The 22,079-nt window shown below is 45.2% G+C and overlaps 1 protein-coding gene across 1 annotated transcript in view; it reads right to left on the bottom strand.

Annotated features, from left to right (window-relative positions):
• Positions 1 to 5,175: 5,175 nt before the first annotated feature.
• EFNA1 (ephrin A1) overlaps positions 5,176 to 22,079 on the bottom strand; it is a 33,949-nt gene continuing 17,045 nt past the window's right edge. Inside the window, exons 2-5 of the mRNA XM_068252523.1 lie at positions 14,821 to 15,116; positions 10,208 to 10,273; positions 7,416 to 7,466; positions 5,176 to 5,965 (exon numbers count right to left, since the gene is read on the bottom strand). Of these exons, the coding sequence (XP_068108624.1) occupies positions 5,844 to 5,965; positions 7,416 to 7,466; positions 10,208 to 10,273; positions 14,821 to 15,116 (535 nt within the window). The 3' untranslated portion in view covers positions 5,176 to 5,843. The remainder of the gene's footprint in view (positions 5,966 to 7,415; positions 7,467 to 10,207; positions 10,274 to 14,820; positions 15,117 to 22,079) is intronic.

Below are 22,079 nucleotides of genomic sequence, written 5' to 3'. Positions count from 1 at the left end.
ATAGGGGATTCTCAGGGATTTATTTATTTTCAAAAGCACTTAGTGAATGGCAGTTGCTCTGTCCAAATGCCAAAAAACTTTAGCGAGCAGGGAAGCTGGCCAGCATCATTGTATAAATCCTTTTTAGGGAATATCTTTATAAAGAGTAAAAGCCTTGCTGAGAATCCCCTATGAAGAGATGGACAAGTCCAAAACCTGTCACTTCTGTCAGATTTCTACTAACTACTGTAAGTGACAACAACATAGGATAAAAGTAATTTATGGCTCATTTTATTCTGGAAAAACATACATACATTTTAAATTTTACATTTTTTTTTTGCCATAGTGCCCCTTTGAGCCTGGTACACACATCCGATCCTGATTGGCCAATTTTACCAATTCCACATAGTATGAGGGCCAACAGATGTTAAATACTTTGTACAGATTCTGTAGCTTAGCACTCATACTACACGGAAGTGGTTAAAATGGCCAATAAAGATTGGATGTGTGTATGCACCTTTAGTATAAAAGTGGTATCCCCACATGATCCTATCCAACCATCTAGCAAGTTGTAAAGAGCTGATCTAGGTTGCGCAAAAGTTACATTAAAGTGTACCCAAGGTTAGAGTGATACAGAGACTGCCATTTTTATTTCCTTTTAAGCAATACCAGTTGCCTAGCTGCCCTGCTGACCATCTGCCTCTAATACTTTTAGCCATAGACCCTGAAAAAGCATGCAGCAGATCAGGTGCATGCTGGTTTCTGGTATGATTCAGACACTGCTGCAGCCAAAGAGACCAGCAGGACTGCCAGGCAACTGGTATTGCTTAACTTTCCTGGCGGTAAGATGACCCTTGAGGGTACCCTGGTGTACCCTCAAGAAGTGTTTGGATACACTAGAAACCTGGGTGACATAAACCTCCTTCCTAATGCACCTGACTGGCCCATTATAATGTTCCGAAATCCGCTGCCTCAGGGGACGGGTAGTGCAACCCACATACTGTGCATTACATATACAGTATGTGGGTTGCACTACCCGTCCCCGAGGCAGCGGATTTCGGAACATAATGGGAAGTATCCAAACACTTCTTGAGGGTACACCAGGGTGACATGAGCAGTTTCACTTTCCAAGGGATTGATAGAGTAACGCACTCCCCCAGGGGCGGAGATTTGCGTAGATGTTTATTAGGTACTTATCCGTTAGCCGGGCGCATCCGGCAGGTGGCGACAAAACTCCACCAGAGTTACATCTTTCCCTACTATCCATGTCGGCCTGGAGGGGGAATAGTAATTAGCGCCACCTGCCGGATGCGCCCGGCTAACGGATAAGTACCGTTTATTAAAACGAGAGGCGCTATGGATCTGGAGATTGGGGACACGTGTTCCTACTGAATTAAACTCAAGACTCGATGTTAGTCTAACATATGACATTAGGAGTTGAATCCTTGTGCACAGGTTGACCCTCTGCTTTAGGTCCTTACCCATTATTATTATTATTTTTTCTGATGGTTAGGACATTTTATATAAATTTTCTATGATCTACTACATTTATATTCAATTTCTCTGTTTGTCTTGATGCTGACTTATAACATCACTGAAGTCTTTTTATCTAATTTCTACTTTTATATATTGGTATCTACCATTTTACATGTAACTTTTGTATATGTCACTTTAAGAGTTATAGCCACACCCTTCGTGGGTGGGCATTTGACTATTTAAAGAGAACCCGAGGTGGGTTTGAAGAATATTATCTGCATACAGAGGCTGGATCTGCCTATACAGCCCAGCCTCTGTTGCTATCCCAAACCCCCCTAAGGTCCCCCTGCACTCTGCAATCCCTCATAAATCACAGCCATGCTGCTGACAAACAGCTTGTCAGAGCTGGCTGTGTTTATCTCTATAGTGTCAGTCTGCTGCTCTCCCCGCCTCCTGCAGAACTCCAGTCCCCGCCTGCATCCCTTCCCTCCCTGCTGATTGGAGGGAAGGGACGGGGGCAGGGACCGGAGCTATGCAGGAGGTGGGGGGGGGGGGGGGGGGGGAGCAGCTGAGACTGACACTACAGATGTAAACAAAGCCTCACACACAGCTGTGATTTATGAGGGATTGCAGAGTGCAGGGGGACCTTAGTGGGGTTTGGGATAGCAACAGAGGCTGGGCTGTATAGGCAGATCCAGCCTCTGTATGCAGATAACATTCTTTAAACACACCTCGGGTTCTCTTGTGACTATTCTGTGTATGTTGGCTATGATTAAAGGGAAGGTTCAGGGACAGTTGGTAAAAAATAAAAATCCGAATCCACTTACCTGGGGCTTCCTCCAGCCCGTGGCAGGTAGGAGGTGCCCTCGGCGCCGCTCCGCAGGCTCCCGGTGGTCTCCGGTGGCCGACCCGACCTGGCCAGGCCGGCGGCCAGGTCGGGCCTCTTCTGCGCTCTATTGTGCGTTCCACGCCGGCGCGCTGTCGTCATCGGACGTCCTCCGGGCTGTACTGCGCAGGCTCAGAACTACTGAGCCTGCGCAGTACAGCCCGGAGGACGTCCGATGACGTCAGCGCGCCGGCGTGGAACGCACAATGGAGCGCAGAAGAGGCCCGACCTGGCCGCCGGCCTGGCCAGGTCGGGTCGGCCACCGGGAGCCTGCGGAGCGGCACCGAGGGCACCTCCTGCCTGCCACGGGCTGGAGGAAGCCCCAGGTAAGTGGATTCGGATTTTCTTTTTTTACCAACTGTCCCTGAACCTTCCCTTTAAGGAGCCTTTCTGAGCTCCGATACGCGTGAGCCTTGTGTGTATTTTTTGATGTGTCAATAAAATTTAAGAAATCTTTTATACCCTACCCATGGTGTAGCGGAACATTTTTCGTTTGCTACCAATTAAGCGTATTAGGTGATGCGCATCTCTGTAATGAGAAGGAGTGAGGTCTAATGACATCAACACCCTATATCAGGTGTGCATAATTATTAGGCAACTTCCTTTCCTTTGGCAAAATGGGTCAAAAGAAGGACTTAACAGGCTCAGAAAAGTCAAGAATAGTGAGATATCTTGCAGAGGGATGCAGCACTCTTAAAATTGCAAAGCTTCTGAAGCGTGATCATCAAACAATCAAGCGTTTCATTCAAAGTTGTCAACAGGGTCGCAAGAGGCGTGTGAAAAAACCAAGGCGCAAAATAACTGCCCATGAACTTAGAAAAGTCAAGTGTGCAGCTGCCAAGATGCCACTTGCCACCAGTTTGGCCATATTTCAGAGCTGCAACATCACTGGAGTGCCCAAAAGCACAAGGTGTGCAATATTCAGAGACATGGTCAAGGTAAGAAAGGCTGAAAGACGACCACCCCTGAACAAGACACACAAGCTGAAATGTCAAGACTGGGCCAAGAAATATCTCAAGACTGATTTTTCTAAGGTTTTTTTTGGACTGATGAAATGAGAGTGAGTCTTGATGGGCCCGTGGCTGGATTGGTAAAGGACAGAGAGCTCCAGTCCGACTCGGACGCCAGCAAGGTGGAGTACTGGTTTGGGCTGGTATCATCAAAGATGAGCTTGTGGGGCCTTTTCGGGTTGAGGATGGAGTCAAGCTCAACTCCCAGTCCTACTGCCAGTTTCTGGAAGACACCTTCTTCAAGCAGTGGTACAGGAAGAAGTCTGCATCCTTCAAGAAAAACATGATTTTCATGCAGGACAATGCTCCATCACACACGTCCAAGTACTCCACAGCGTAGCTGGCAAGAAAGGGTATAAAAGAAGAAAAACTAATGACATGGCCTCCTTGTTCACCTGATCTGAACCCCATTGAGAACCTGTGGTCCATCATAAAATGTGAGATTTACAAGGAGGGAAAACAGTACACCTCTCTGAACATTCTGTGAGGCTGTGGTTGCTGCTGCACGCAATGTTGATGGTGAACAGATCAAAACACTGACAGAATCCATGGATGGCAGGCCTTTGAGTGTCCTTGCAAAGAAATGTATATTTGTGAATGTTAAGATGTTATATTGGTTTCACTGGTAAAAATAAATAATTGAAATGGCTATATATTTGTTTTTTGTTAAGTTGCCTAATAATTATGCATAGTAATAGTCACCTGCACACACAGATATCCCCCTAAAATAGCTAAAACTAAAAACTACTTTCAAAAATATTCAGCTTTGATATTAATGAGTTTTTTGGGTTCATTGAGAACATGGTTGTTGTTCAGTAATAAAATTATTCCTCAAAAATACAACTTGCCTAATAATTCTGCACTCCCTGTACTGTAGCTGAGGCTAAAGTAGTTAAACAAGATCTAAATCAGGGGTAGGGAACCTATGGCTCTGCAGCCAGATGTGGCTCTTTTGATGGCTACATCTGGCTCCCAGACAAATCAGTAGGAGTTGATTCACTAAGCTACACTGCTCAAGCAGCGCAATTTTCAAAGTAGGCACACTACTGCTGTAGCATGCACTACTAACTCGCGCTCCCCCACAAAACTAACAGCTGCTCCAATAGTCCCACTCTGGACCCTGTCAGGTCCAGTGACTTTGTATGATGAGATCCCTGCACTTTGATTGGCCCAATAGGCCGCCTGTCACTTGACAGGTAGCCTATTGGGCCAAAGTGCGGATTCTCTTCCTACAAAGTGAATCAACCCCCAAGTCAGCTAGCTAATTGTACAAGCTGTTAGTCGGTATTTCTCCTGTCTGGCTCTCGGGTGAAATTGCTGATGTTGCTGAAACTCAAGAGAAGCTGAAGACGTGTCTGACACTTCCGCTGCTGGGTGGATCAACTGTATACACATCACCATGGCAACAGGGACATGAGCCCTCTGCTGCGCATGTGCACTGTCCCAGTTTGAAACATATTGTATGGCTCTCAGGGAAATACATTTTAAAATATGTGCCATTTATGGCTCTCTCAGCCAAAAAGATTCCTGACCCCTGATCTAAATCGTTTATTTAGACACTGACTCTACTGACCTATAGCAAGATCATACAATTGGATTGGAAAGTGCACAACCAGTCTGATTCGCTTCTAAAATTCTTTAAAAACACTATTTACAGTACAGTAACCCAGCACGATAGTAGTGTACATACACTGCAGACCCACAGAAAGTGAAGCATTGGGAACAATGGACTTTGGTGCAAAGCTCCAGCAGGTAAGTGTTCTGGGGATTTATAATTGTATTAACCCCCGCCCCCTCACCTCTATAGGAAGAAAAAGACTCAGCTTATTCACTTTTAGTTTTATTTGAGAAGATAGAAAACGGAGTCCTATAAAAAGCTTATATATATTTGATCTCTGTACAATATACAAATTCACATTGACTTGACTTGTTCCCCCGAACGGGGAATAAACGCAGGGTGCGGGGCTTCGGGTGAGTTTATCCGATCTATGTAGTGTCCAGTTCACCCAGGAAGGGGCGATTTTGTTCCAGGCTTGGCAGTGAATGCTAAAGTCATCTATAAATATATTCTATATACTCTGTTGTATTTACATTTGTACAAAAGGCTACACAGTTCTTCTCGATGACTCCGCACCGTAGAAAACAAAAACGAAAATACTGTCTCCGGTTCAGCCGCTTCCTGCTGTCGCCGCCATCTCATAGAGATTATGATGAAGGGGGTCACGGTACAGATCTCTGCCAGCAAGATGCAGACGATGACCCCCGTAGCGTCCAGTCCTGTGCCCGCACATCGGGGCGGCGCTGCAGAAAGTGCACTCTCATCGGGATTCTTTGGCTACATGCAGTCGCTCTGTGCGTCAACCAGACGGGTCTGTTCTCTGGTCATGTGACTCAGAGACGTCCCACGTCCATGTAGTGCTGTCGTGTTTGGCACTGGTCCAGTATCGTCCAGTTAGTATGTACAGTAAGCTTGGTCCAGACGGATTGTCCCATCAGAGCCCGAGCGTCAGGACTAAAGAAAATAAAAGTCCAAGGAGTGTAAAGGAGAGGGGTCGGCTGCAGGAACTATTAGCCACACTCTTCATGACACCCGGTACGTTCTCCGATGGTTCATCTGCAAACACAGAAAATAACGCTTTCAACATCTTTGTCGTCTGACTCCTATCATGTGACTTATAGTATTTAGCTGTACAAGTATACACATAATTGATGGTCATGTCTAGGAGACGTCATGGAGAAGCATGTGATTTGTTTGATCAGCTGACAGATTTGCAAAGCTCTGATTTGCTGTGATCACTTCCTGCTTTAGCACATGATCATGACTAGCAAATCAGAGACTTGCATATTTATCACCTGACCAAACTGATCACATGCTTCTCCATGAGTTCTCCTAGACATGACCATCACTAATAACCAATCTGAGAGCACTGCTAGGGCATTGTGGGTTAAAGTATAGTCTATCCAAAAGTGATATGTCACTTATAAGTTATATCTGGAAAGTTGAGTTGCCTATTCACCTACCAACCACACACTACTGACGTCAAGTTGTAATCTTAAGGTGCACATACATCAGTATTTGTATCACTTGTAACAATGAAATGTTTTTCTTTAAAGATTATTATGATGTTGCGTATCTTTTAGAGCAGAGAGGAAGTTCTGAGTTCAGCTCCGCTTTCAGATTATTGGGAAACTGCAGTCACATGATTGCACTGCTTTTTCAGCTCATCACAAATGAGTAAGGGGGCGTGTCCCGGACTGCTGAAGCGATCAGTGGGCAAGACAGAGGTCGGGGACAGAGAAGTAGCTGGTGAGACCAGATTACTGCAACTTCTGTAGATGAGTTTAACCTCTTTAAATTTTAAACTTCAAATTTCAATAGCAGTGGGTGGGAGTCAACATTGCTGTGTCCAAAGTTCTAGTTTACTGTATGCGGGATTCCAGTGGTTAGATCACCGGAGCTCCTAAATCTGTCCCCATCCACTTTGGGTTGTCTTCTGCCTTATAGAATAAGCCTGAAATCCAACAGGGGGGAGGGAATAAGCTCATAACGGTCAGGCAGGGCAAGTGTGTGTGTGGACCTGGGAACTCTGAGGCCAGCAGATCTCGCTATCAGACTCCCAGAGAGATGGAAGAGAAGGCACTGCTCTCTGCAGAACCTGCCTATGATGTGCTATATAATACACTAACATGGCTGCCCCCATGCTAATCCACCGACACACACGGATACGATTATTTATATGAAGATCATCGCACTTGGATGTCTAAATTCCATTACAGGATTGCAGATTGCTTGTAATGTGCTTTGGATTTATGGAATTGGCAGGTGATGGTGGATTGCGTAGTGTGAGGCGAATTCCCCGGGCGACCCTATGAACACAAGGCCGGGGAGTGTTCGGAATTCAGCATCTGGATCTGATTGCCGGGATTAAGGCTGGGATGGGCGGCTGACATTGTAGAGTCTCTGAGGACCCGTGTGCCTGCGTTGCTTGGCCGGCAGCCTCGCTCTATTACACTCATATCCTGCTCTGATTGCAGCCAGCAGCAAAGCATGATGGGAAACTTACCCGATAGGATTCTGGCTCGCGGGGTGTGCACGTTGGTGACCGGCTGCTGAGCTGCAAAAGACAAAGAGAAAGGACTGTCAGAGCGGAGAGACCGCAACTATACACAAGGCAGACAATGGAGAAAGAATAAAGCCAGCTTTAAAGTGAAACTCCAACCAAAAACTTTGTTAAAAGTGGTGCTGACCATTACTAAAGACTACACTTACATAAAGCAACTGGATTCCTGTGACTGTAATGCTTCACACACACTTGAGATGAAAGTCTTTGGAAAATGAAAGATCACAGACCAATTTTACCCCCTTCCATGTAGTATGAGAGCCATACTCTACACAGTCTATTCTATGGAGCTGCACTCCCCATCAGATAAAATCTTTGCAAGATGCTGCACACAAAGATGCCCGTACACACTCAAAAGATTATTATCTGCAAAAGATCTGTTCCTGCAAAAAATCCATTCCTGAAAAATGCTTTCATAGTCTATGAGATCTGCAGATCCTCATACACACCTGGTTTAACAGACTTCATCTGCATATCTGGCAATCATCTGCAGATCTGAAAATCCATCCTGGTGGATCTGATCTGCAGATGATCTGCAGATGATTGTCTGTTAAACCAGGTGTGTATGAGGATCTGCAGATCTCATAGACTATGAATGCATTTTGCAGGAATGGATTTTTTGCAGGAACAGATCTTTTGTAGATAATGATCTTTTGAGTGTGTACAGCATCTTGCAAAGATTTTATCTGATGGGGAGTGCAGCTCCATAGAATAGACTGTGTAGAGTATGGCTCTCATACTACATGGAAGGGGGTAAAATTGGTCTGTGATCTTTCATTTTCCAAAGACTTTTATCTCAAGTGTGTGTGAAGCATAACTCTCAGACTATTATTCACAATCATTTTTTAGCTCTCCTCCACTCGCAAGTCTCCAGTATTCTTGTTCTAGCTTGAACTCAATCCCATTGACCATCCCTAATTGCAACTGTTTGGCTGATGTTATAAGAGGGCTAAATGTATGTGATAAAAAGGCACAGCTACAATGTACACACACACTAGATAAAAATCAGTCTTTAACGATTGCTTCTACCAACGATTGTTTGCTTATCTAGTGTGTGCGTGTGTGTGTATACAGCGGCCGCTCGAGGTTACGTAAAGCAAACTTATGATAAAGTAAATTGTATGTGTAGTACATATAATGAATAGAACATTAGTAGCAAAGAAAAAAAGTCTCATTTTTATTTTCAGTTATATAGGGTTTTTTTTGTGTGTTTTCTATAACATTGCATCATTCTGTTACAGTTGCAGTTTTAAAACTACACTCTGTCTTTAAAGCTTTACAACAAAGCAGAAATAATGAACTCTCCTCAAGCTGCCTCTCACTGTTTCTTGGCTAAGTGCTTCAGAAAACAGGACTGTATTCAACCCAAGATGTGTGGAATAGCTCAGAGAAGCTATTTTGCATCGATAACGGAAGTTTTTTCTTTTTTAACTCTTCCTGTACTGGAAAACAATATGAGACTCTTTTCTTTGCTTTTAATCTTCTATTTCTTAGCTGTACTACACCTACAATTCATCATAAGTTTATTTTCGCTTCAGGTTTGCTTAAAGGGATACTTAAGTCAAAAATATAAAATGATTTTTACTCACCTGGGGCATCCCTCAGCCCCCTGAAGCTGTATGGTGCCCTCGCAGCCTCGCTCCGATCCTCCTGTCCCCGCCGGTGGCTACTTCCGGGTTCGGCGACAGCCGCCGACAGGCTGGGAACGCAAGTGATTCTCCGCGTTCCCAGCCGCTATATCACCCTCTATGCTGCTATAGCGTATAACATGTCGCCGAACCCGGAAGTAGCCGCCGGTGGGGACAGGAGGATCGGAGCGAGGCTGCGAGGGCACCATACAGCATCAGGGGGCTGAGGGATGCCCCAGGTGAGTAAAAAATCATTTATTTTTTTTTACTTAAGTATCCCTTTAACCTCCTGAGCGGTATGGACGAGCTCAGCTCGTCCATCACCGCCGGAGGCTGCCGCTCAGGCCCTGCTGGGCCGATTTTCTTCAAATAAAAAGCAGCACACGCAGCCGGCACTTTGCCAGCCGCGTGTGCTGCCTGATCGCCGCCGCTCTGCGGCGATCCGCCGCGAGCAGCGGCGAAAGAGGGTCCCCCCAGCCGCCCGAGCCCTGTGCAGCCGGACCAATCAGTTCCGGCCAGCGCTAAGGGCTGGATCGGAGGCGGCTGACGTCAGGACGTCGGCTGACGTCCATGACGTCACTCCGCTCGTCGCCATGGCGACGAGGAAAGCCAAACAAGGAAGGCCGCTCATTGCGGCCTTCCTCGTTTATTCTGGGCGCCGGAGGCGATCGGAAGAACGCCTCCGGAGCGCCCTCTAGTGGGCTTTCATGCAGCCAACTTTCAGTTGGCTGCATGAAATAGGTTTTTTTTAATAAAAAAAAAACCCTCCCGCAGCCTCCCTGGCGATCTCAATAGAACGCCGGGGAGGTTAAAGTCCCTGCTAACACTCTTCAGTTGTATACAGTTGTAGTTATAGCGCATATTTTTGCATGTGCTTTGCATGTGGTATTGAGCATTTTATACGTAGTTTGCATGCGGTATGTTGTGTTTGGGGGTCACTCTCACTGCGTTTGATATATAGTTTAGCTGCTGGGAAATAATAACACACCCAGACAGCGCACCCAGATTAATAGCAGGTCCTGATCTGCAGGCTGTGCTGTGGAGATAGACACAATGGATGGAGAGAGATACCGACTAGACAGCTGTGAGAACAGTGTGACTACTCACTGGATTTGCCAGCCACGTGGACCTTCAGCTTCAGGCAGGACTCTCCATGGTGATGGATGGGTTTAGCTGCAATAACAAGAAATAGTGCGTCAGAGAATTTTATCAGAACTGTAAAATAGCAGGCAGTTAAAGCAGCAGCTGAAGACTGACCCCCCCACCTCCCTCTGGACCACAAACAATGGACGGTCTCCAGGCAGGAACCCCTCCTCCCCCCCACTTCTTCTTCCCGAAGTTGTTTTGTTGCTCATTGTGTGGATTCCTGTGAAGAGGACCTGTCACTGTCAGGGGAGTCTCCTGTAGTATCCTGACACGCCTGGCACGCCTGTACAGACAGGCTCATCCCCAGACAGCCGTGTCCTGTCCGTGCTTGTGTAGGGATGAACCATGTCGTACCAGCAAAGACTCGTTTCCCAGGAGCCCAGCGTCTGGAACAAAGAGACGGGGATTACTCCGTGGATCCCCCATAACACAGCTGTGCGTATCGCTTCTCAGCCGCGGCTTCTATGGGAGACAACGCTTTTCCCATCCACTTATATGTATTTCTCGGCTTCTGCCATTGGACAAACCCTCCATGCGGCCAAACCTCTGCCATCCTGGTGTTAGACTGCCCACCCACATAGGATTAATGTTACGCATTTATATGGTGCTGACATTTTCCAGTGCTTCATTGAACAATTCCATGCCGCTTAAAGTGAACCAGAGATGAAGCACCCTCATGTATTTTACCATATATATCAGTGGGAACATTAGAGAAAACACCTACCCTGCTCTCTGTTTCATTCTGCACTGCTCAGCCTGCTTGTTATCAGCCCTGGTAAAATCCCAGGCTGAGAATTCAGTCTTGCAGACTCAGCTATAATGTTTTCCTGAGCAAAGCCAGACTGAATGATCAGCTCAGCCTGCTTGTTATCAGCCCTGATAAAATCCCCAACTGATCATTCAGTCTGGCTTTGCTCAGGAAACATTATAGCTGAGTCTGTCTTTTCTGATGTCTTCTCAAGCCCAAGGAACTGGCAGGCCCCCTTCTGGCTCTGCTATAATGACTCAGCTATAAAGATTCCTGAGCAAAGCAAAACTGAATGCGCAGTCTGGGATTTTATCAGGGCTGATAACAAGCAGGCTCAGCAGTGAAGAATGAAACAGAGAGCAGGGTAGGCGTTTTCTCTAATGTTCCCACTGATATATATGGTAAAATACATGAGGGTGCTTTGTCTCTGGTTCACTTTAAGCAGGCTATACAATCAGATTGCACAATAATTATCCAGTCTTACCACATCTATGCTATATTAGGGCTGGTTTGGACGGACCGCTGCCGGCCTCCACTGCCTCCTGCATTGAGATGAATAGAAGCGTTCAGCTCAATGCGTTTACCGTTGATTGCGTGAACACCGCGGTATGCTGAATTTTCCGATACGCTGCATGTAGCTTCTAGCTTCGCCAGCGTTCGTGGTTCTACTTGCCACCCCAAGGGGCTTAAAACGCGCTACGATGATAGGAACTTATGCTACTAAGCAGAAGAGCGTTTGGCATTAAGCATTGAGCATCATCAAAATTGGCAAACCCTGTGAACCGGGCCCTTTGGGTGCACCAAATCCAGATTACACCGGTTGGTTTCTTATATTACACAAATGTATGTTGGCAATATTGTAAAAGGATTGTGCAAAGATGTTGTATATTGACTATGATAGGGATTGGATTCTGCCCAATTATCGCAGCAAACTAGTACCTAACACTGTAAGATCATAAAAACTCTTACACAGAGAGTGCACAGGCTGAGATTTGAACCCAGGACACTTTATTTACTTATGTTTAAACAATACCAGTTACCGGACAGCCCCGCTGATCTATTTGGCTGCAGTAGTGTCTGAATCACACCAGAAACGAGCATGCAGCTAATCTTGTCAGATCTGACAATAATGTCAAACGCCTGATCTGCTGCATGCTTGTTCAGGGTCCATGGCTAAAAGTATTGGAGGAAGAGGATCAGCAGGATAGCCAGGCAACTGGTATTGCTTAAAAGGAAATAAATATGGCAGCCTCAATATGCCTCTTGTTACAGTTAAGAGTACAAGCCTCTTAGCCACCATGCTGACTCTACATCCCTCCTAAACAGTCCATGCTCATCAAAAAAAATGGCCACACTTAATTTTTTTAACTCGTTTGATCAAACTCTAGACATGATGGGGACTATAGAGCAGCGACACTAACGTGGGAGTTTGTCCATTGGGATGGTTTTCAGGACAGAAGGACACTTATGCTACATCATTATTATGATGTAGAAGAATATCTGAGATCAGGCATGACAGTCCCACACATCAGTGATTGGTCATTTAGGTCCTGTAGTCTTTCCTCTGGTGATAGTCAATGAGTGTGTTCAGTAATCCTGGGTGTACACAGCCCCATCCACTGATCATCACCGCTGGTGTATGTGGTTATTGTGGTTATTGCAACTAATTGGGAAAGTTCAACGACGAGGTATTAGTTTAGTTTCTGCCTTGTGTCACCTCTTAAATTGTTTTATCATGACCAGTTCCATCTGAGCAATTGAGGATCAGGTAAATGTGTGTCCAAATTGCACCAAAAACATGTAGCAAGTTGCACCAATCCGTAGATGCTGAGCAACCTTTTACTGCAAACTCACTACCACAGTCTGAAGCCACGTGTCCCTACAGGATAGGTCACAAATTTGTATGTTCTCCACAAGTTTGTGTGGGTTTCCTCTAGGCACTCCGGTTTCTTCCCTCATTCTGAAAACCATACTGCAAAGTCAATTACCTCCTTCCCCAACATTAGCCTAAAGCAGGGGTTCTCAAACACCTTGAGCACCTGCCAGGGGTGCCAAGGCATTCATCCCCATCCTTAGGGGGTGCTGCGGAATAAGGGTCATAACAGCATTTCAGTAGTTATTGTTGCCGAGGGATGCCTTGAAAAAAAATTTCAAAGCCATCAAGGACACCCTCAATTGAAGAAGTTTGAGAACCACTGGCCTAAAGGTTTGTAAACCTGCTTGACCGAAGTCGGCTGAGGGGGCGAGAACAACTGCCTCAGCCGATAATCAAGTGGGTGTATAGCGGCCCTCGACTGACGGATCAACTCACCCTCACAACGGCTGATCCCATTGTTTATGCCGTTCCTCCGTGTAAGATCACACACGCGCCATTCCATCGTCCCTCCGCCTCCCCGCATGGCAACAGAGCGCATCGTCTGCTACACAGCTGACTCACGCAGCCTGGCCCAGCTGACTTGCATCACTGCAGCCTGGGCCAGTGTTGTCACCCAAGGGGATTAGGTCCCGATCACGGACGGGTGACATCCATCAATGTATGTACGCACCTTTAGACTTTGATTGGGACACGAGGAATATGACAGGGATTAGACTTGGATCCTCTGTTGTACATGAATGAGTTTGATGAAGGCTTATTGGCTGTTTGAATCGTTTAAGGCTAGAGAAATAAATTTCAAAACTTCCTGCTTCAACTTTACCACTGAAACTTTTCCCCATATGTTGCGTGTGAAATGAATATTAATAATTCAGCCATTAGGTTTTCCTGCTCTTTAGCAGAAAACACGCCAAGTCTGTTTTCACTACCAAAGTCCAATCAGATAACAGAACATTGACATCGTTCCTTCAATACGGAGTTAAACCACAACTTAAAATAAATATTTTCCAAGTTATTTCGGGCCTCTTTGAATACGGTGTTCCCTTACTTATATTATTTGAAAGATTGCTGAAATCAATACGCCTGCTATTGAAAACATTGAGATAAATCAGCCTTTTTCACGCCAGCTGTTGTTCTCTGGTTTATAAGCTGTACACACGCTAGATGAAACTTGGCCGGGTGGCTGTTCGGAGGTCGTCTCAGCCAAAAATTATGTTTATAAAGCCTCTTACAGAACGGACCCACCCAAAAACAGATATTTCAGTTCCAGATGGACACTGGGGAGTTATCATTGGCTTTAGATATACAGAACTGGAAACTCAAAACATGCAGATATTTCACCACCAGACTCGTTAAAGGATCACTATCGTAAGAAATTTAAAATACATGTAAACACACACAACTAAGAAGTATTTCTTCCAGAGTAAAATGTGCTATAAATTACTTTTCTCCTATGTTGCTCTCACCTACAGTAGGTAGTGGAAATCTGTCAAAACTGACAGGCTGTGGACTAGCCCATCTCCTCGAGTGGGGGGTGTTGGGTATTGCAGGGGGCCTGAAACTTTGGCTTGATCCTTTCTAGGGATTGTTTTTGTAAAGATTAAGTGAAATGCTGAGAATCTCCTGGGTAGAGGTGGACTAGACCAGACCCTGTCAGATCTGTCAGATTTCTACTACCTAATGTAAGTGAGAGAACATGGGAGAAAAGTAATTTATAGCTCATTTTACTACTTTAGAAACATACTTCTTATTTGTATGTATTTACATAAAATTTTAAACTTGTTTGCGGTAGTGGTCCTTTAAGAGACCTATTGAGCCATCAAGTGGTTGATTTCTCCAACCTTCACCAAAGCCTGAAACATGGGTAGAGTGACACCTCTATAAACCGTCATTGTGGCCAGAGAGGAGACCTGACATAACTCTCTATCACACACACGTCTTGGTATTACTTACAGATATAGTAGTAATCCTCTCCTTCTTTGAACTCTTTGCCCAGAATGAAGGCCGTATACTTCTGGAACTTTTCTCTGAACTTCTCTGGGCCATGAGGAGCAAATGGATTGTTGCACTCCCAGCGGACCTGGATCTTGGAGATGGGCTTGCAGGTGGTGTACTCCTCGTAGTCTACCAGGAATAAGGTATATCGCTCCACAGTGTGTGTCGCCATGTTCTCATCTTCGTAGTGAGGGCAGACAATTTCCAGATAGTCATTAAGGCGGACCACTACGGTGTAGTCATCCCAAAGGAAGCTGTAAAAAGAACAGAGAAAGATAAGAATCTCACTGTGCTCTATAATTTGATAAACAAAAAGGTTAAAAAAGAAGACTATAAACAGTTGCTACATCTCCATATTTTTTTTAGAAGGCCATGTTTTATAGAAACCTTATCATACCCCTAGGAAATCCATAGCTATGTAAAGGAGGTCATATCTCACTCAATGTTGCTCTAGACAGCTAGGAGACCCCCTTGTTTTATAGAAAAGCGCTTATATCCCTCTCGTGCTCTAAGGAGCCAAGAGACTCCTTGTTTTATAGAAGAGGTCATAGCTCAGCAGTTTAAGCTCTAGGAAGCCATAAGACCCTTTGTTTTAAAGAGGATCACATGTCCTCTTCTGAAACTCTAGGAAGTCAAGAGTCTCCTTGCTTTATAGAAAAGCTCATGTTCCCCTTTGGTCCTCTAGGAAGTCAGGAGCCGAATGATGGCTCATCCAGCTGCCTCTGAAAGTAATGGCGGTGTAAAACACCATTCCCCGTCCAAGTCGTAGCAACTCGGGATCTGGCTATCCTCAGCAACCAAATTACAGCTACGTGGGCACGGACTATACCATTGCATCGATAGCCGTGCTGATATCAGGCGCTATGCGGCGCCGTCCTGGTGCCAAAGTGACCTGCTTCAGTCAGGAGACCTCTTGTTTTATTGAAAAGATCATGGCTCATCCACTGATGCTATAGCAAGCTAGGAGGACACACAGTTTTACAGAGAAGATCATATCTCATCCCTCGAGCCCCTCAAAAGCCAGGAAATCCATTTTTTATGGAGCAGAGAGTTACTTTTAAAAAGCCAAGAGACCATTTATTTTAACTCCCTCTGTTGCTCTAGGAAGCCAGGAGACTCTATAGTTTGTTTTATAGCTTACGTTTCCCCGATTCTCTAGGGAGCCAGGAGACCCCTCGTTCTATGGAGGAGCTGATGACTTCCGCATGCTCTACGAAGACAGAAAAACCTTTTGATTTAGAGGAGCTCCTGTCTCCCGGGAGCTGTAGGAAGCCACGAGACCCCTTAACCTAGAAGGCCCCTTTTCTACAGAGGAGCTTATGTCTCACTGGTGCTCTACCTTTAGATTATTATTTTTTATTACAAACCTTTAAGTTTAGAATTACCAGCATCTCTATTAATTCAACATCATCACTCACATTTGAAATGATTGCTTTAAAAAGCATGTTTCTGAATTTCAGGAATTTTGAAAATGTGATGTGGATTTTTAAGCATGTAATGTCCAATAAGTTACGGATTCCACGCGAGGTAGGTTGCTATTTAGGGAAAAAAATGGGAAGACCGTCGCGTGGTCCGAAATCTTCAGACACATGCTAGTCACACACAGAGCTTTTGTTTGAGAGAGAATCCTACATAATGGATCATGTCACTATACACATTACAAATATGAGTATTATGCAGAGGAACAAAAAATGACCCGGCGGAGAATTCAGCATCTGGGTAAATACTCCATGGGGCATCTCTGTGAGGAAAAGCTTCACATGCCCCAGGCAAAAAGACCAGGAGACAGACAACATGGCTCCCATCATGTCAATCTGGATTAAGTTATTCCCAGTAACACCCCTGTGCTGATGAACTTTACCATTTGGTGACCCTGAGGAGCTCAACTAGCCCCAACAAGAAGCAGGGATGTTAAAGTGGACCTAAACGCTTGCAAGGGATAGAAGGTTAACGGAGAGAGAAATGCACCATGTATGTGTTTAGACAGAAAGTAGAGTGTTGTACCCTGTTAGCCATCAGTCAAAGCAAGAAGTTTTGAATCAGGACGACACCATTTATTGGCTAACTTAGAAGAAAAGTAGTAAGCTTTCAGCTATGAAGCCTTCATCAGACTGATTCCTGTACACTGACAACATTTAGAACACAGCTTATACACACACTGGACATTAAAAAAAAGTAGATACATTGGGCCGGATTTACAAAGTTTTTCTGTTAAATTGTGAGTTAATAAATAAGGTGAGATAATGTATCTCTCCTTAAATGACTACTCATGATGTAGTTCTCCTTAACTGACTTAACTCATTGTTTAGCTCTCCTTATCTAACTTAACTCATGGTTTAGCTCTCCTTAACTGACATAATTCATTGTAGAACTTTACCTGTCTTAAATCATGGTTTAGCTCTCCTTATCTATTTATCTCATGAATTATCTCTCCTTATTTGTTTATCTCCTGCATTAGCACTGAAAATCTAAATCTGACAGAAAAATCTAACAGAAAATTGTATGGTGTGTACTAGGCATTACAGTTAAAGCAGATCCGAGATGAAAAACTAACTTTAACAAGTAACTTGTCTATATATCTAATCTAAAGTTTAGATAGTTTACAGAGCATATGTAGCTGCTAACAGCTTCAATAGAATATGATTATTTTTTCCTGTGATACAATGACAGCAGCCATGTTGTTTGTAAACATTACACAGAGGCAGGCTTATCTGCATCTTGAGCACCCAGCCCTTGAAAAAAACCTAATCCCCCCCTCCTACTCCCTCCTCCCCTCTGCCTCTGAAATCTCTGGCTAGTAATACCTCCCCCTCCTCCTGCCCAGACTGAGCTCCCATGTGCCCTTGCTACTGTCTGAAAATGCCAAGGCTCTCTGAAAAGCTGTGGGCGTGGCTTGTTTAGTTTATAGGAAATAAGAGTATTAAAACAAAAAAGTATTTGGCTTGAGGAATGCCCTATAAACTATAGGAAAGGAACACAATTATGCAATGAGTAAAAGTTCATCTCGGATCCACTTTAAGGTGAAAAATAAGTAACCTTTGTGAATCAACCCCAATGTTCTGCAATCAAAGTCACTGAATGCCTTAATTCCAACATCAAGAGGGTCTCACGGGGATGCTGGCTCATTTATGGCCAAAAGATAATATGTCTTTAGAGAGTTTAGCTTGTCTAATTCCCCCTCATATGTGACTAATCACAAGTTGTATTTTGATCTCTCAGCTGTGTCAACTGACTGCCTCAGCAGAGCAGCTAATTTGTAAACACAGGATGTTAACCCTATGTTTCATGAAAGCAGGAAGTAGACCTACTGCAGATTTATATCGCCTGTAACAAAGAAATGTTTCTCTTTAAATGTTATTATGCTGCTGCTTATCTTTTAGAGCAGAGAAGAAGTCCTGAGTTCAGGTCCGCTTCAATGCTGATGGGAGGGAACGGTGATGAGCCTGTGTGTATTATCGGGAATTAAAGTGAAATTTTGTTTCTGGGTAAACAAGGTGACTCCTGTGAAATCTCGGGGCCTGAGGGTGCGTGCCGCAACCCAAGGCGATGAAAAACGCTTGTACGTAATAGTGAGTCAGCGAGCGCCCGCAGGTGCAGAGAGTGGCCCAAAGCCAGGAAACTGGCTCCATACATGTCACACACATGTAACACGCGGCGGCGGCGCACACAGCACAGGCCAGGCTGGGGTTAAGCGTGTTTCTGCTGTTCGCAGTGTCAGGTGGGAATTGTGGCCTCACCCTGCGGCTTGCGCAATGTGCAGAGGATATCAGAGCTGAAAGCTCACAGTCACGTCTGGAGGATTCAGAGAATTTTCACTCCTACACAGACCTGCGCCACACAGAGAACACGTAAAGGGAACCTGTGCGTGCAGCCATGTTGTAAACAAGTGCACCAGAGCAGGCATGGCAGATTTGCCTGCAGTGCGCTACATGTGGCTCTTGGGGAGGGAGGGCCCCCTCAAATTGACCCTCAGAGATCACATCATTCCAGAAAGGTTTCCTACCCCTTTCTGTGTTGTAATTGGATACAGAAATGGAGTTGATTAAACATTTTAAAGTTTGTGTTCCCTTTGGAATGTAAAACATATTTAATAACTGGAATGTTATTGGCTGTAGTCTTAAGCCGGCATACATATAGATTTCCACCCAATGTTCCAAAACTATAGATTCCTTTCTAAAAATCACATCCATTTCCAATAGATTTCAGCAGGGAAACTATTGAACATGGGATCTAACCTCAGCGTTTAACTTTTTGAAACAGTGCAACATTATCGATCTACCAATGATCTCGCCCCACCCCAAATCCACCTAGATTTTCTGTCCCGTCTGATTGATTTTGATCAATTTCTTTCCCAAAAAAATAAAATAAATAAATAAATAAAATAAAAATCAGAAAAACGACTGATCTGACATTTTGGGGAATCGATTCCCAGCAGATGAAACAAATCTGAAGAGAAAAAAGTGGAAAAATGTATGAATGTATGGGCACCTTTACCAGCGCACACAGACTACAGCACCCATGTGATGTCACTACGCACACAGACCACAGCACCCGTGTGATGTCACAGCGCACACAGTCATATAAAGTTCATGCATAGCCTGTGTCATCCTCTGCTGACGGGAGCAGTTGGTTCCTCTCAGCCCTGGGGTGTTACATCCTCATTAACCTGATTCCCCCCCTAGCAGACAGAGTGTCTCCACTCCATGCTGCTCCTGTCACAAGGTCAAACCATGAAAGAGCTCAGGGCCCAAGGGACACTAGGGCTACACTGCCTCCAACACCTGGAACCCTGGCCTGGACTCTGGCGTGAAATGAGGGGTGTCCGGTCACTGGCCACTCACTTATTCCTCCAACCATCTACATCTGCTTAGAAGACTTAACTTTTCTTTCTAGCCTGTTTGGGTATCATTGCAACATGAGATCCTTAATGTTTAAGCTCTCTCTGCGGGCTGATTTACACACACAAAAAAAAAAAAAGGGAGTGGAGAAAAGGGAATCGAATGCCAAAAACATGCAAATAAGTAGACCAAACCTGCCAAACAAAAGCTTCATTGACTTGAACTCAAACGCATCTAAATACCTACAGAACAAGGGTTTTCTACATACTCCCGATTCTCAATACTTTACAGTGGTGCTTGCCAATATCAAAGAAGCAAAGGTTCTCCATATTTTTGATGAACGGGTCTGTCTTTCTCCCTCTATTGCCCTTTAGGACTTCAGTGTTTGCTCTCCCACTATTGTCTCCCTGGTGGTGGTCTGTGTTTGGGTGTTCTCTCTCTGTTGTTACCCCCCCCCCCCCCCCACCACCAGGTCCTCTGTGTTTAGGGGTTCTCTCTCCAACTCTACTGCCACCAGGTCCTCTGGATTTGTGGGGTGTCCTCACTCTTTTGCCCCACCCAGGTCCTCTGTGTGGGTGTCCCCTCTCTTGGTTGCCCCCCAGGTCCTCAGCATTTGGGTGTCCTCTCTCCCTCTGGCTGTGTTTAGGTGCTCAACACTTCTCTTTTTTTTAGTTCCTCTGTGTTTGGAGAATCTCCACTCTGGGCCTCCATGTCCTTTGGTTTTCTACAGGTTCCCTTTCCGCCTAGGTCCTCTGTTTTTAGATGATCCCCACCCCACCCCAGGACCTATGTATGTGGTTGCTTTCTCCCCTTCCTCATAGTTTTTCTCTCTCTCGGTCAGTCCCATGTCCTCAGTGGTTGGGTCCACTCTCTCTTCCCTCTAAGGTACTCTGTGTTTGGAGGATCTCTCCCCCTCTCTCCCTCAGTTCCTCTGTGTTTGGGTGCTCTCACTCTGCCTCAGAAAGGCCCCTCAAATAATTAACTTGACTGAAAGAAAATGGCGTTCATTGCGGCCATTCAAGCGCACAATTTTACATATTCATTCTCTCTAATTGAAGAACCCGTTGTCCAACAAACACGCACAGTCCTTTCACATCTCCAGTGTGCAGAGCGGAGAGTTTGGCAGGAAGGATTCCATGTTTCTTGGGGAGACCACACAGGGCGTGCTTAGGAACCGGCCAGGCCACCTCTGCTGGGTGCGTGTCCCCCGTGCGGAACTGAGAACGCCAGAAAAACAGTATTATATTTATATAGCGCCGGCATCTTCCGCTGTGCTTTATATTCTATAGAGTATATATAGTCTGGGCACAACCTATCCCTCAGAGGAGCACACAATCTAATCCCCACCATAGTCATAAGTCCATCGTAGTCTCGGACCAATTTTTTTTAAGGAGAAAGGCAGTTAACTCATCTCTGTGTTTCTGGGATGTGGGAGGAAACCAGGGTGCCCGGAGGAACCCCACACAGACACAGAGACATACAAACTCCTTGCAGATGTTGCCCTGGCTGGGGTTTGAATTGGGGACTCAGTGCTGCAAGGCGAGAGGGCTAGACACTCAGTGCCGGAATTACTGGGAAGGCCACCAAGGCCCGGCCATTGGGCGGTAGGTGGCCAAGGGGCTGCTGGACGTGGAAGAGGGATTGCAGCATATCGAAGAAGAGGCTGCAAATGGGAGCAACATGTAGAAGGGAGCTGCTGCACAAGTGATTTGACATAACTGAAGGTGACTGCTGTACATGAATGTTAGACATGGAAGAAGGGGCTGCACAGGGTCCTGTACAGGAAAGTTGGCCTAGGTGCGGAAAAAGTATAAATCCGGCCTTGTATACGCTATGCCACCGTGCTGGATCCAGCGAGTATCACTGCAGTCTTCACTCTGCTGGAATGTGGCCTGTGCACACATCACCTGGAGTCTGCCATTATCCTGCACCATAATTAATGACAACCACACCTGGCCTCATCCACAGTGGTCTCCTCCAAGGGGAGAGGGGAGGGGGAACCATAAATTATGGAGGCTTGTCTTGTTTATAGAGCTTACGGAGGGGTTATGATGCAGTTTATTCTGTCACTCATGTAAACAAGGAGGTTTAGCAGACCTCATACTAATGTAACCCGATATACTGTGAACAATCCATGTTACATCTGTCAGGTTCAGTCACTTAACAGGGCTAAATCAAAGGATTGTTCCACCATAAACAGCAAAATCCCTAGTTATTCCTCAAGAAAACCTTTAAAGAGACTCCGTAACAAAAATTGCATCCTGTTTTTTATCATCCTACAAGTTCCAAAAGCTATTCTAATGTGTTCTGGCTTACTGCAGCACTTTCTACTATCACCATCTCTGTAATAAATCAACTTATCTCTCTCTTGTCAGACTT

This window comes from Hyperolius riggenbachi, chromosome 9 (genome assembly GCF_040937935.1).
Source record: "Hyperolius riggenbachi isolate aHypRig1 chromosome 9, aHypRig1.pri, whole genome shotgun sequence".
In the NCBI taxonomy this organism is placed as follows: domain Eukaryota; kingdom Metazoa; phylum Chordata; class Amphibia; order Anura; family Hyperoliidae; genus Hyperolius; species Hyperolius riggenbachi.
Note: the sequence above shows the minus strand (reverse complement) of the source record. Positions and strands in the feature narration are given on the sequence as shown.